This window comes from Dermacentor variabilis, chromosome 5 (genome assembly GCF_050947875.1).
Source record: "Dermacentor variabilis isolate Ectoservices chromosome 5, ASM5094787v1, whole genome shotgun sequence".
NCBI lineage: Eukaryota > Metazoa > Arthropoda > Arachnida > Ixodida > Ixodidae > Dermacentor > Dermacentor variabilis.
In genome coordinates, this window is record NC_134572.1 from 33,617,148 (window position 1) to 33,631,978 (window position 14,831).

General features: G+C 43.8%; 1 protein-coding gene across 6 annotated transcripts in view; it reads left to right on the forward strand.

Annotated features, from left to right (window-relative positions):
* The window catches only part of LOC142582417 (neural cell adhesion molecule 2-like), a 388,203-nt gene that overhangs the window by 352,279 nt on the left and 21,093 nt on the right, over positions 1–14,831 (forward strand). For all 6 annotated transcript variants that reach the window (XM_075692113.1, XM_075692111.1, XM_075692117.1 and 3 more), the window contains one exon: positions 358–544. In XM_075692113.1, coding sequence (XP_075548228.1) covers positions 358–544 — 187 coding nt within the window. The remainder of the gene's footprint in view (positions 1–357; positions 545–14,831) is intronic.

The following is a 14,831-nucleotide window of genomic DNA, read 5'->3' on the forward strand; positions in this document are numbered from 1 at the left end:
TTCTGTTTGAACTTCTTGCTGCAGCTAATCAAAGCTGCTCACTTTCAGTATCGCCAAGGCTACCTACCTGATTAGCCAATTTCTTTTGTAAACGAAGTAAGTCAAATGGTTTACCGAAGGTTTGACGGAAGCTGCAGTGCGATCAAACACTTGTTTCAGTGTCTCGTAGGATAGAGTACCGAATTGGAGAGTGTAACAGCCATTGCAATATGCGGTCTCTGAAGCTTCTTTCAAACGATCTCTGCGTGTCGTTTTGCACCCGTCCCCCTTTAAGAGGGGCTGGCTGGAGTGTCAGGCGACATAATATCCGTGGCACCGCATGCAGTGGCGCATATCGACAACCTTTCACTGTTCCAGGTCATCGACTCGGTGCGCAGTGAGACGCTCGCGACGCGAGAGCAGAAGGAGCGGCCGTTGTTCCTGGTGCAGCCGCTGCCGCCGGGCACCGAATTCATAGTGCGCGCCTTCGCTCAGAACGCCAAGGGGCGCAGCGACAGCGACATCTTCACAGCGAGCACCGAGGAGGCGCGCGACGACGGAGACGGTGAGCACGAGTTTTGCTCGTGTTATGGGCTCCGGAAGCGGAAGTCTGTAGTGCATCACTCAAACAACTAAGATGTGCCTTGATCCCTGAAGTGATATCAGTCGCATATCAGCGGACAGTACCGGAGGGACCGGTGTCAGCTGGACAGCATCAGAGAAAACAGAGAGGGGGGTGCGCGAACGGAACAGAAAGATGGATATAATGAAAATTATTTAACCATACACATGTACTAGGGAAGTTCTACGTGGTCAAAGAAAATCCCCCGAGATGGTCGATCTTTAAAGATGAATTTGGGTCTTCGGAAACTCGTGCGTGGTTGAACGGCGAGACCGCTGTTCCAGTGGCAGTAGACAAAGGCCCATCGTCCAATCGAGCTGATGCGATGGAGAGCGATCGTGTCTCTGCCCGAAAGCGAGAATACTCGCAGAGCATGTGATCGATGATCTTGGTGGAACCGTATGCAGCGCAAAGAGCGCCCACTACCGTTTCGATGAGGGTGGAGGAGGCTTTCTTGAATAAACCGCCAAGCCACAGCTTATAAGCAGAATTGTCTGGCGTTGAGAGAGTCAGAGTGGAGACCGGAGCTGTAGCGAATGGTTCAGAGTGTACAGTCTGCCTAAACTTTGGAAATTGCACTTGTGTAATGATAACTTATTATCAAGCTGAGGATAGACCTTAAAGAAATAGGCGTAATGCTCGGTGATTGCACTTTGTAGAAGATAAAGTGACATTGTATGGCAGAAATAGACTTAAAAGTTGAAATTTGGCACAGAATCAGTTCTGTGCCTATTGTATCATGCATAAATTGGGAAATTTTCTTTAGATGTGGCCGTGGTATACCAGTGTATGCGTCAAGGTGGTCACCATCTATGGGCACGATTTCGCTAGAAACTCCCAGGTTTAATTGAAGTATTGGGCCTGCGACTCAATAGGACATCTGTGCTATTAGCAAAATTGCTGCTTCCGCACTAAAATTTGACCAAACATTATACAAGCATGTTATTTCTAAGCTGTCTTTTTTTTCTCTGTGCTTGTTTAAAATGTTTCTGACGTTTCTTCACCCGCCACGGTTGCTCAGTGGCTATGGTGTTGGGCTACTGAGCACGAGGTCGCGGTATCGAATCCCGGCCATACCGGCCGCGTTTCGATGGAGGCGAAATGCGAAAACACCCGTGTACTTAGATTTAGGTGCACGTTAAAGATCCCCAGGTGGTCGAAATTTTCGGAGGCCTCCACTACGGCGTGCCTCATAATCAGAAAGTGGTTTTGGCACGTAAAACCCCATAATTTAATTTTTAATTTAACGTTTCTTCGGTAGCAATAAGCTCCTTTCTAGCATAGAGAATGCATTATGGAGCCTTAAATAATAATTCCACATGACACTTTCTCGCATTTGCAGCGCACCCAGCAAAGCACTGCGCGAAATGATTCGCATAATAGGGAAAGCTTGCGCCGACAGCAGCGAAAATTAATTAGTAAATGTTTTCACAAGAACACGTGCGGGAGACACTTATCCTTACGAATTAATCATTTTGGACTTGTTTTGTGCGTGCATGCGTGTACGCACGCTCAACATGCAGTAATGGATGCAATTTACTGCGGAATTAGGCCTACACTTCTCAAGGTATACTCTTCTTGTTGTGGTGGTCCTTTCTTCTATTTAGAACGTGACGCTGCAAAAACGCGTACATTGCTCAGAGGTAAAGTGAAGAGGAGCAAATAATCATTAAGTGCCTGACTCATGCTGTTCCTGCGATGACGTTGTGTGTAGTTGAAATGGCGGCAAGTAAGCCGTTAAGAAAAACGCGTAGCCTAAAAATTACACTCTACACGCGTTGAAATTCAAGCGCTAGATAAGTCGAATAAGAACAAACAAATGACGTCCAGAATCATTCCCGAATTGGAAAAAAATGAGAATAGAAGATCGGCAGAGATGAGTGAAAACTCAAGATACAAACAATAACGTTGCGCTTCAGCTTGGTTTTATTTTATTTACTTATTGCATGCTCATTGCGTATTATTATTATCATTTTCTTGCGCATTTCCCTTATTCGCTTTTTGCATGTGAGCGCGTGCGCTCGACTTCATCCAGTGATTTGCGTATGCCGCTTTAGAGCACGCGCTCTTCGCGTGGAGCAAGCGGCGCCCTACTTTTCGGATGAGTGGAGCCAGGAGTGATGGCAACTGTCGCGCAGCGATGTCCACGCGCGGGTGTCTAAGCGTGATGGCATCAGAACATCAGTCGAAATGTACGGAATGGAGGCTCATATTTAAAACTGGAAGTAGGAAGTAAAGTGGCAGGAAAGGGAAATGGAAAGCGTTGCCTTTCGATTGCACGCGCATATGAGGGCATCATTTTTTATCTTCTCTTTCGACTGTGTTGGATATACTACTTCCTTTTATTTATCAACCCGTCTTTCGTAACTTTCTGCTCTCGGCGCTTCTTCGGAAACGGTCGCGCGAAAAGAGAAAGACGAAAAAGGCTTGTTAGTTACAAGTTTACACACTTTATCCGCATTGCACGTGAAACAAAGAACAAGCTTTTCAGTCCTACAAATATATGTACGTTGCTCTTGCTCAAGAGAAGAAGGCTACAGTCACCGAGCCATTGTGGTCATATGATTGTATTACGCTTAGCATCGGGCGATTTGGCACACATGTTTTCCTCGTTTGTATGCATAACTACTGTCAACTCATTGTCAGTACTGTCACGACAACTGGTAGTTGATTTCTTTTATAAGTCACCTCAATTGAAGTCTCGTAACCGGTGTCCTGTGTACACCCATCTGGCTTTTGCGATAAGTCATCATCGTCGTTGCGCCGTTATGAATTCCTACTCAGATTCACACTTTTAATATGTCGATAAAAAAAAATACAGCTTTGACTTGCATACCGAACTCGTGCTCGAGCAGCAAAGGCTTTAGGGAGCAACAGTGCTTGCTGGACTAACCAATTACCTTGAGCATAATACGTTTGGCGATTTTTTAGGCGTGTTCCGTGCCACGTTGACTCGGAAAATAGTGGCGTCTGTGCATTATTTCGGAGGCCACAGCCGTAGTTAGTGTAGCGGAACGACTAAGTTGTCTGCGTCACAAAGTTGTTCAGAAGACGCCAAATACGAGCTGTAAGTTGCATAGGAGATCCACGGCGGCTGCACTTCAGTGGGGGGCGAAATGCGAAAACATTCGTGTGCTTAGATTTAAGTGCACGTTAAAGAACCTCAGGTGGTCCAAATTTCCGGAGTCCCTCACTACGGTGTGCCTCATAATGAGGTCGTGGTTTTGGCACGTAAAACTCCATAATCTTTTTTTAGTGTAGGAGATCAGAACCAAGTAACATCGTGGAAGTCTGCTGACTTTTCATATTAAGATAATTAGGCGTAATTTAGCAATTCCGTAATCACGCACACACTTACACGCGCATACACTCAAGAACCCCCCCCCCCCCCCCCCCCACACACACACACAGAGCGCTCACTCCCAAATATTTATTCAGTGGACGAAACAGAAATTTTTACAGGGACATGCATGCGAAGTGGCCAACAATAAAGCCGAACATATAAAAAAAAACACCTAAGTGACGCACTTTAAAGCTTTGCATTAAGAGACGAAAATTCCGTCAGAAACAAGGATATGGATGGTTCACTGACGCACTGAACCTTATTCTTTTCGGTGAAAGAAAGAAAGCTTCTAATGCTTTAGAGTGTCGCTGGCTTTGCGCTTCTTCTGAGAACCCGCGTATTGGACAATCGTGGCTCACAACCACATGATACAACGTGACTACAAGGTGCGCATACTTGCCCTCCTTCCTCTTTATTTTTGTGAATGTTCCCTTAACCGGTCATTCAAAGATATCCCTGTTTGCACTACGTGAACTTTTCAGCAGGATAGTGGAATAGTGTATACTACTCCCATGGAGAACTTTACGAACGTCGTCTGATGTTTTTTTCTGGCATTCGCGCTTTCTTACATTGCACATGCGCGACCACGGTTTCCCGAGTTTTTCGGGCGCCCAGAAAGCCATGCCTGGCCGCAACCTTCTTTAGATTGTGGGAGAGCGTATGCGTAAAAGGAAGATGTGCATACGCTTTAATAATCAAGTAAGCCGATTGTTGACTGCAGGCCATCCCTTTGTTGGTTATAAATCCGGTTGCTGAGTCACTTATCCAGACGCTAAAACCTGGAACACAAAAGGACAGAGCTGCTTGGGCGCCCTAAGAGACCAAGTCAGAAGTGGTGCCCTATATTCATGAGCTCTGCCACAAATTAAAGAGAGAGAGAGAGAGAAAAGAGGGAAGGCAGGGAGCTTAACCAGACGCACGTGCCCACAGTCTAAAGAAGGTCGCGGCCAGGCATGCAGGGCCGCTGGTTTTTTTCGGCGGCCGAAAAACTGAGGAAACTGCCCGCGCGTATGCAATGACAAACAACCCGGATACTAGAAAAAAAAAGAAAAAAAAAGAAAAAGAAACAAGAGCCGACCTTTGTAAAGTGCTCCATGGGAGAAGTATACTCGATTCCATTATACTGTGGAAAAGTGTACGTCGGGCAGACAAATGTTTGAATGACTGTTTAAAGGTGTATGCATAAAAAAAAAAGAGGACAAGTATGCCTATCTTGTAAAGCACGTTGTATAAAGTAGCTGTAAACCACGATGTTCTTATACGCAGGTTCGCGGTAGAAGCGCAAGTCAAACGGCACCTGTAGCATTAGAATTTTTTTTTCTTCGGAAAGATAAAGGTTCAGTGCGTCAGAGAACCATGCATAGCCATGTTTCCAATGGAAGTTTCCTTTCTTTATAGAGAGCTTTAAGAGGAAGTTTTAGCTCTGGTGCTCCAGCTAAATACATGTAAAAGAAGACATTGTTTTTCTCAGCAACCACTGCACCAAATTTGGCGAGGTTCATTGCATTTAAAATAAAAACTTAAGATCTAGTGACGGTTGGTTTTTAATTTGTTATTTACGTCGTCAAGTTTGTATTAAAAATTGACAGAAATCTTAAATTTTCAGAAAACGAAATTATCAAGTTTACAACTCTGGAAATCAGCAATGAAAAATGATACCACAATTTTGTGAATTGCATCTAATAGTACATCTAAAGTGGACAGAATTGATATGGTACACATGAATTTAAAAAATTTAGTAATGTGAAAATACCGCTTCTGCAGAACTCTTGCGCACAACGTAAAGAAATCACCTAATCTATAAAATGACATATTGAATTTGTCCACTCTCAATTATCTAATGGGTGGTGTTTACAGAACGGCGATATCTGTTTTTGATGTGGAGCTCTTAATCTGTAAATTTCGTGCTTCTATCTTTTTCAAGCTTGCGAACTTTTGAAAATCTTTTTAACAAAGTTCAGGCTCTAAATCGAAATTTCGCTTCCAACAGTCACTGTAATTTAACTTTCTCTCCCAAATTCCACGAATTTAATTAAAATTTGTCCAGGGGTTATCTCAGTAAAACATGTTTGCATTTTACATGTATTTGAACAGGCCGCGTCGGAGTTTGGCCCGAGCTAAAGCTTCCTCTTAAAGTGTGCTGCTTGTTTTTTATATGTTTGGCTTTGATGTTGGTCACTGCGCATGGGTGTCCCTGTATATTTTGGGTCTCGTGCACTGTATAAACAGTTGGTAGTGAAAACTGTGTGTGTAGGGGGTGGGGGGGTGTTCTTGAGTGTATGCGTGTGTGATCTGCGCATGAACGCAGGAGTGCTAAAATGCGCCTAATTAGTGCAATATCACGGGTTACCACTAGTTCAACAGCAATTTCCACTACGCTGTCTTTTGTTTCTGAAGTACAGCGAAGCTTATTCAAAGTGTAAAAATTCAGGTATATTTTCCGACAAGGGGAATGTGCCTGGCGGGGCCCATCTCTCTGGAAACAGGGATATTATGATTTTTGCCTTCCTCCCAAAGTGTACCTGTCTTCTTACCACTTTGAACAAACTCCGATTCACTTCAGTTCTTTCTTATTTCTTTTTTTTTTTTGGTTCATGTTTTCGTTCGAAGCTTCCAACGCTTTAGAGACTGGACAACGGCTCTCATAGCAGGGCATAATTCCCTATGCGGCAGTCACAACGAGCGCCAATGTATAAGGTTACGAATGCGCTACTTCACATTTTGGTGCCTTCTGCACGCCTGGCTAATCTTGATACTTCTACCAGTGACGCAGTTCCTATGCGCCTGACAGTTTTCAGGGTTTTCGTGGCTCGTTGCTTTTTCTTCTTTTCATATATGTTAACATTGGCTTACCCATGCAAGGCAACTGACTGGAATCAACTTCAGTCAAATTGCCGGCAGTCCTTTACTTCGCTTCTCAAAATATTGTCCTGTAGTAAAGCCTTGAGTACATTGTGCCTAAAAAAATGAGATGACTCCATAGCTCGAACAGGAATCGGCCAGGTGGTCATGCCGAAAGGCCATGGGGAAATCAACTTATGTGCTCAATTGATATATATATATATATATATATATATATATATATATATATATATATATATATATATATATATATATATATATATATATATATATATATATTGTCACGTGGTCGTGACGTTAAGAACACAGTAGCAATACTGTGAAAGGCAAAACGATTTTATCGGGCGAACCTGTGCCAAAACAGGCTACACTTATAGCACAACGAGAGCGGCGAACACAGTCGGCGATCGTCGAAAAAAATCTGATCAGCGGGTCAAGCGCGTCGGCTTTTATAGATCAGTCATCGAATGTTCCAGATTAACCGATGGGACCCGCGTGTCTTCCACAAAGTTCTACACTATTCGCGTCGTGCATACATGCAATCAGAGTACACAAGTTGCGGTGAAAGACAGTGGATGGAACCGTCGATAACATTCCAGAAACTTCTTTTACATGCAGGCGCGTCCTGCGCTGCGTGATAACATTTGTTAGGCGGCCAAACGTGGTCGCCCGATAAAGAGAAGTACACGTCTCAATATATATATATATATATATATATATATATATATATATATGAATATGAATATGAATATACCTGTGCGCATGCATGAATGTGGTGTATCTCACACCTTTAAGGTGGTTTTAGTAATTTTACCATTTCCTCAATCCGTCTGGCATCTCATCACGTACTGATCGACCCTTGTGTGTTGATCCCACTGCCAATTCCTTCCCTCGAATAAGTTGAAAAGAAAAACTAAACGTTTCAGCATAGTTTCGCTCGTGAGATGCAATGAACGAAAAGGCCAGGCCTTCCTCAACACTGTGCGCATACTTTTACATCCCTTGCACTGCCTTTCCATCGAACTTCTAGCTTCTTCTTTTGTGTTATCCTCGTCTGCTTCGTTCTGAAATCTTGAACCTCTGTATTATATTATCATTTTCGCTTGGGTTAGCTTGACTCATTTCTTTTCTACCTTTCTTTTTCGATGGCCGGACTAGCTCTCGCTTGCTTGCTCCTCTGGGTTTCAATTCCTCCCTAACTTTTTGCATACCGCGTGCTTGTTGTGTCCATGTGTCTTCCCTAAGGTTTATGCTGTTCTCCTTCCCTAATCGAAGAAAGAGTGGTGTAGAGTTCTCCCTAACCCAAATTCTTTTTTCAATGATTAAAACATTTGTCTCCGTTTCTTTCCGTTCTTCATCTGCTAATAGGAACACGTAGACTGAAATTCACAGAAAACAATAACAGAGACAACTAGAACCTACAGTAAGAAAGCGAATAAAAAAGTTTAAAGCTGAGAGGTCCTTAAAAAAGAAGAGATAGAAATTGAGATTGGTGTGGTACTTGAACGCACCCTGTTGGAATTTGCTCATGCGCTGCTCTGCGGACCAATTCAAGCACGGAATTCAGACGTCAAGATTCTGTCGATAACATTTACTTTTCTGCATTGCGACAACAACGAAAGAAGAAAAAAAGGAGAGGGGAAAATTCAGGAAAGCTGGCAGTGGACGCGGAAGCCTGGCTAAAAGAAAAAAAAAAGACAGCAACGAAGAAACCCTTCCGCTGGTTTCTCACCAGACCACTACTATTCTGTGCCACTTTTTTTTAGTTTCGCGAGGAAGGAGATAAGTTCAATTTTGTTTGGATATTTCACTACTATACGCCTCTACCGTTCGGGTGCTGGTCGTTCTAGTAAAGCGACCTGCGTTTTTGCTTTCATCAACTAGTTCCAGGTGGGCTATGCTCTAGAAGAGAGTGTTATTCCTTGACAGGCGTACCTCGGCTCCTTTTTTTTTTCAGCACGCTTTTTTTTCAGTTTGAACATTGATCGACCCTTCTATTCGAGGCTTCTGTTTTGCTTCAAAGCTTTTTTCTTTTAAATACGCCCTTTTATTTTCTTGACATTTTTAACAGAGAAATGTAGCTGAACGCTTCATCTGGTTTAAGCCTACGAGGTAATGGATTCAAACTAAAAGTGTCTTTTTTTTTCAGACCTCGTGTCTAACCACCACTATAGAACCAACGACAGTTTCTGTCCTTGCTTGTGCTCGTTATCTTTTGTATTTGTCCATTTATTCTTTCTTTTTTATTGATTGATTTATTTAAGACAATGCACAGGTTGTCTTAGGGGACATGGCTAAAGGCAAGCATTTGCCTGACTAGGCCGGGCCACGCATGAATATCCATGTAGAGTAACGGTTGTACTGATTTGCTCTCAAGCAATCGCCGTTCGCTTCTACTAAGCTAAAGTTCTGGAGCCCTTGCTCATTTTCTACGTCGCTTTGTTCTGCTCAAACAGATTGTCCTTGTTACCGGCGTTGTACTGGATATCTGTGATAGCTTTCTTCGCCTGGAGAATTCCTCGAGTATCGGTTCAAATTTGAATAAAGTTGAAGGAGGAGGAGATTGAAGCAGGAATAGACGGAAAGACTGGAGGTTAGCCAGTTGAATATGCTTCTGGGATCAAGTGGCTAATTTTTGTAACAGATCATGATTGATGATGTCACTTCAGCGTTATTACCATGAGGTCATGAAATTTAAAATGTTGTGTTTAGCATGTAATGTTACACACGTGGGAGGGATGAGATATTGACACTCTCATCCCTCCCGCGTCAACGTTGGCCACTTTAGAAACTCCGTGCGACCACTATATACAATGCCGCAATTGCATTATTCTGGGACAGGCGAGTGCCGTGTGCGAAAAAAGGAGAGTTTGCTCAAGGTTCGCAGAGCACCACGCTGCAGACTCCTGTGCAGTCGCGGTTCTCAAATACTCCACCTGCCTTGGGTCCCATGATGGTATACCTCAAATTACTGCAACAAAATGAAGGAAACGGCGGTCTTGAAGCAAATGACGAAAGACCGTTCGTCTAGGCAGGAAGCTGTTGCGGCCATTAGAAAGCGACGCTCCTGACGCCGTCTGTCTTCAAAGAACGCCGATGCCTCTGTGAAGAATGTGCGTCCTCCTCTGCCCCCTAGCCCTTGCGGAGTCGAGTCTAACAAACACCGACTGGGTCTAACTCTGACAACAAGGACGCGCCGGAAAACATCAGTATGGAAGCTTGGCCCGCGCTAACAAAACTACAGCCGCCACCACATCTGATGATACAGCTAAAGCCACAGCCGAAGCCAAAGCCGGGGCCACAGTCACCTCAAAGGATACAGCGCACTGCGGTAGAGTCCACAGCGCCCACTCCCACCAAATTGCCCGAAGAATACCGGGAAGTGCTTCCAATGTTTCGGTTCCTCATGAATACTCTTCGCATACTCTTAAGTCAGCTGCATATTCCGTCAACGCGAAGTGCAGTGATAGTGCTGCATACACTTAATTCAATGCGTGCAAATCCTAAGTAACCCACATGGCTCACACGCCGCCTCCTATTCCCACAACCACCACTTGCGCTTGGGTCATCCCAGATGTCTTCAATGCACATCACCAGCTGTGGCACTTGCATCTGCTCGATGTCCCCTCAGTGCTAACATTTATGCTATTTCCCTTTTTCTATTCGCCATTTTCCTTACCCCAGTGTAGGGTAGCAAACCGAAGGCTCGTCTGGTTGGCGTCCCTGCCTTTCTTCTCCTTGGTTTTTCTCTATATGTTTAGGTAAACGTTAAAGAATCACACGTGGTCCAAATTCATCCGGAGTTTTAGAAACAGCTTTAGGTGCAAAATATAAGACACGGACAACAGAATCGCAAGTTAATCGCACACTCGCAAGTGATTTTTTATTTTCTCCGGTGTTTCACTTATGAAGCCCCACACTTCACTTATGACAGCCGCACACTCAGAAGTGTGCGGCTGTCAGCCCCCAAGGTAAAAGCTCAAGCTATTCTTCTGTCCAATGATCCTGGCTTGCCTTGGTTAACAAAGAGCATCAGGAAGTGCAAAGGCAGTAATCTTTCTGTGTTTTTCCACGCGAAAACTCATTAACCTGAGATGCCGTTCAGTTGCGTAGTAAGCAAAAACAATTCTTGGGAGATACTGGTCAGTCGCTATTTGTTGAAGCAGTTTAACAGTCTTATAATAGACACCCGTCTTTAGTAAAAATTCTGTTGACATAATTGCGTTCTTGGAGGACAATCGTTCTGTGGGAAATACTTTATCGTTTGATATTGAAGAGCTGTTTTACTTTATACCTCAGTGAGAGCTGTTTATGGCTGTGTGGTATTGTATTGAAAAAAATAGGGATGCGTCCTTTCAGAACAAGGCTGAAGTTCCCGTAGAAAGCTTTTTAGCGCTTTTGGAGTTCTATCTTAGGGCAACGTTCACTTCTTTTGAAGATGAGCTGTTTGTACAGAGGAATGGTATACGTATGAGGTCATGTGTGGCGCCTGTTTTATGCAACATTTTTCTTGCGAACATTGACCTCGACTTTTGAACCCCTTTGTTAAAGGACAAGGTTTTGCAGATCTTTAGGTATGTAATGACTTTTTGAATACTTTGAACAAATAACAGGACTGTGCCTACACAATGCGTGTTGAAGGCGTATTAGACACTTTTAAAGTGCTTGTGCAAGGGCTCAAGTTTACACGTGAGCTTCGTATTTTTGACAAGCTGCAATTTTTAGACCTTCATTTCACTGTTCATGAAAACCGTGTTTGTTGGATGTATCGCTCCCGTGCACAGAAATAATTCTTGCTGTTTCATTCCGCCCATTCGAAAACAGTAGAACGAGCTGTTTCCAGTTCTAGCTTACAGTTGGCTCTAACTAGGTCTTGCCCCCAAGTCATTCAGGAAACCTTTAATTTGCATGTGTCTAGGCTTGGCTCGGCAGGCTTCCCTGCTTCTTTGTTAGTTTCGGTAAGCGAAGCATTGTTGAAGAAATTTCGGTGTCAACATACCAGTGCTTCAGAAGAATGCGAACAGAAACAGAAAACGCGTCCTGTTGTCATTCCGTTTGTACACAAAGTTGCTCATTCGTTAAAGAATGTTGCTTCTAGGCACGATGTACCGGTAGTGGTTTCGGCTCCTCGTAAACTTTCTCGCATTTCTGCGCTCCTGTCTTCCGCTAAGAGGGCCGAGTGTGTAAAGAACCACGTAAAGTATTTCTTGAAAAAATGCTCCGCTGGCGTCATGTATAAGATTCCTTTAGACTGCGGCAAGGTACACATCGGCCAAACTGGGCGTTGTATAAATGACCGCCTGCGAGAGCATGCTCTATCAATCAAGAATGGGACTGGCTCACATTTGCCGTTTCACTGTGAAGTGTGCACGTGTGAACCTTTGTTGGAAAACACATGGATATTACGAAAAAGTAAGGATACGGTGGCACGGAAACTAGCAGAGGTGATGTATATCAGAAAGTTTGATGACCGGTCTATCAGCGTTTCGTCGTTGTCTCTTCACGAGAATGAGTTTAGTTTCCCGGCTGATAGTATATGATTAGGTTTGGTTTTTATCTATTGTGACCTCACCTGTGTATGTTCCTGTTCGCATGCCTGAGGGTATAGAAGTGAAGCGTCGCAGAAAAAAAAATCAGTTGAGAGTGTGCGCCTGTCCATGTCTTATATTTTTGCGCCTAAGACCATTTCTAAAAGCCATGTACCAACTAGCCCGGCAGCAGACGTTACTAATCCGGAATTACCCACTACGGCATCGCTTATGATCATATTGTGGTTCTGTCAAATAACACTCCAGAATTTAATTATTTTAGCATGTTATATTACTTATCTCTTCCTTGTTCCTTGCTAACTTTTTACTCGTCTCCTTGTATTATTTCCCTCCCTTACAGTAAATTTCCAAATCTTTATTTTCTTTATTAACAAGCCTTGTAAACTGATACAGCGTTAGTAAGTCAGTATCCCGGCGCTCAGCAATTGCCTGTCGATAACGCAACCATTTCTTAGCATTTTCGAGAGACAGAATGGCAAGCTGCAGGGTAGGCTGAAAAACTCAAATATTTCATGAGGGATGGCAGTCAAGAAGGAGAACTGTTAGTTACATTAGTATTTTCGTCACTCTACTGCCAGTCACAGCACGTGTGCATTGCTGGTTCGCATTTGCGGCGTGGTTGCCTGTGAGTTTTATTTATCTTGTTTTGGCGCGTCTTATCGCTGCAGTTTTTAAGTTATTTCTTTTTATCATTTACCTGTCCACTCTTCTGTAGTTCTCTTAGGGAAGACGGAGAAATAGAGGGAGAGGGAGGGAGGAACTTAATGAATATTGAAGAGGTTTGCCTGGTGGCACGCCTGGCATGTTACTTTAGATGAGTAAGAAGGAAAATCAAATTAATACACAAATTACTCTTGTTAATGCCGTAACGCATGCGAAACCCGCACATAGGATCCCAAGTGCCAATAAGAGTATTTCTTGTTGAGCTAGTTGGTGAAACATAGCTTTTAAAAGAGTGCGAGAATTCGCGTGCACTGAAAATTCTGTCTATGCCTGTCCTCTGTGTATGTGTGCCAATTTACGCTTCTCGTTTACCAGCTATGTAAATATCTTGTAAAAAATGTGAAAGAGATCCGTCTGGTACCTATTTTATGCTTTATTTCCTGCGTTTAGTGCCCCGGAAATAACGTGGGAAATTATTCGTAGACGGCCCTTCGTTCATAAATGTCCCTTCAGTTTACTTGAAAGACGAACTCAAGGAAGCAGTGCGAGATTATTGCACGACTGCTTAGTCCCCAAAGGGAGTGGTCCACATTATCGCAGGAACAGTTAAAAAAAATATCAGAAATGTGCACGGTTCTCCTTATATATTCATATTTTCCCGCGCTTCATGCAAACATAAGAAAGCGGAGTCTCTCCTCTCCTCCTCCGTCCCACTTTATTGCCATGGTTCAAGCAACACGATGTATCCAGACACTGTCCTGCCGGAGCCCAGCGAGAACGCCCGACGTAAGTGTGAAAGTTTGCAGGGTACTTAAGCCACGCCCCTCCATATCTCAGGCTTTAGTCAGATTTGCAATTCAAATTGGCGTGGAGACGTTGCCCACGTTAACGCGTGTCGACGAGTGAGCGCGGCATTTGCACCTGTTGTACCTTTCCTTAAAATTCTAAAGAGGCGGATCCCAACTTTTAGCTCCATGGCTCGCCCGAACGAGACTCTTGTGTCTTGGTTTAGCGTTCCTCATGCGTAGCAGGGTGCTTAAGAAACCTGCTAGGCAGGCTTCCCTGAAGAGATTTGCTCGCCCTGAAGCCGGTCGTTGTGTGTGCGCACGCCTCACCAAAAGAAGTACGCGCTGGACGAGATACTAGAGGAGCTCCGAATACTTCGCTGCATTGCACGTATTTGCATTTTGTACACTACTAGTGCTCTTAATATTCAGTAGTATAGAACGCCCCTCTACTTTCGTTCGCCAATGGACATTTCTCATTGGATACATTTGTTGTTTGATGCGATAGCCGGAAAGAGCATGACGTTGAGTGGAATGAGGAGCGTTTACTGCTTTAATCAGTGTGTAATGCTGAACAAATAGCTAACTACAGAAGAAAGAAAAAGCGAACACGAAAAAAGAAAATGGTCGTTACTTGCCGCTTTGTGCCTTGCTCTATCCTAAAGCTGTCGCCGCTTCACCAGATAACCTGCTGTGTATACCTTGTACGTTTGTTTTCCGTACTTTCCCTTGGTATTTAATCACTATGGCGTTCTCGGTGTTCGGCTCGGTTATTTACACGCCGCAAGTTTTCAAGGTTGCTCCTGTTGATGCGCGCATGGCCAATCTCGGCGTTTGTAAGCGAAGTGAAGCTCTCAATTACATACGCTGTAAGCAAGAAACCATTGGGAGAATTAAGCATTGCCGAAGAATGCCAGCGTGGGAGAACACGCACTAGTACTCAATTGCAGCTGAAGGGGAAATGAGATTTTGCACTCTATCGGAGGACGCTTGGCGTTTGCTGCATCAAACTGAAGAAAAAAAAAAAG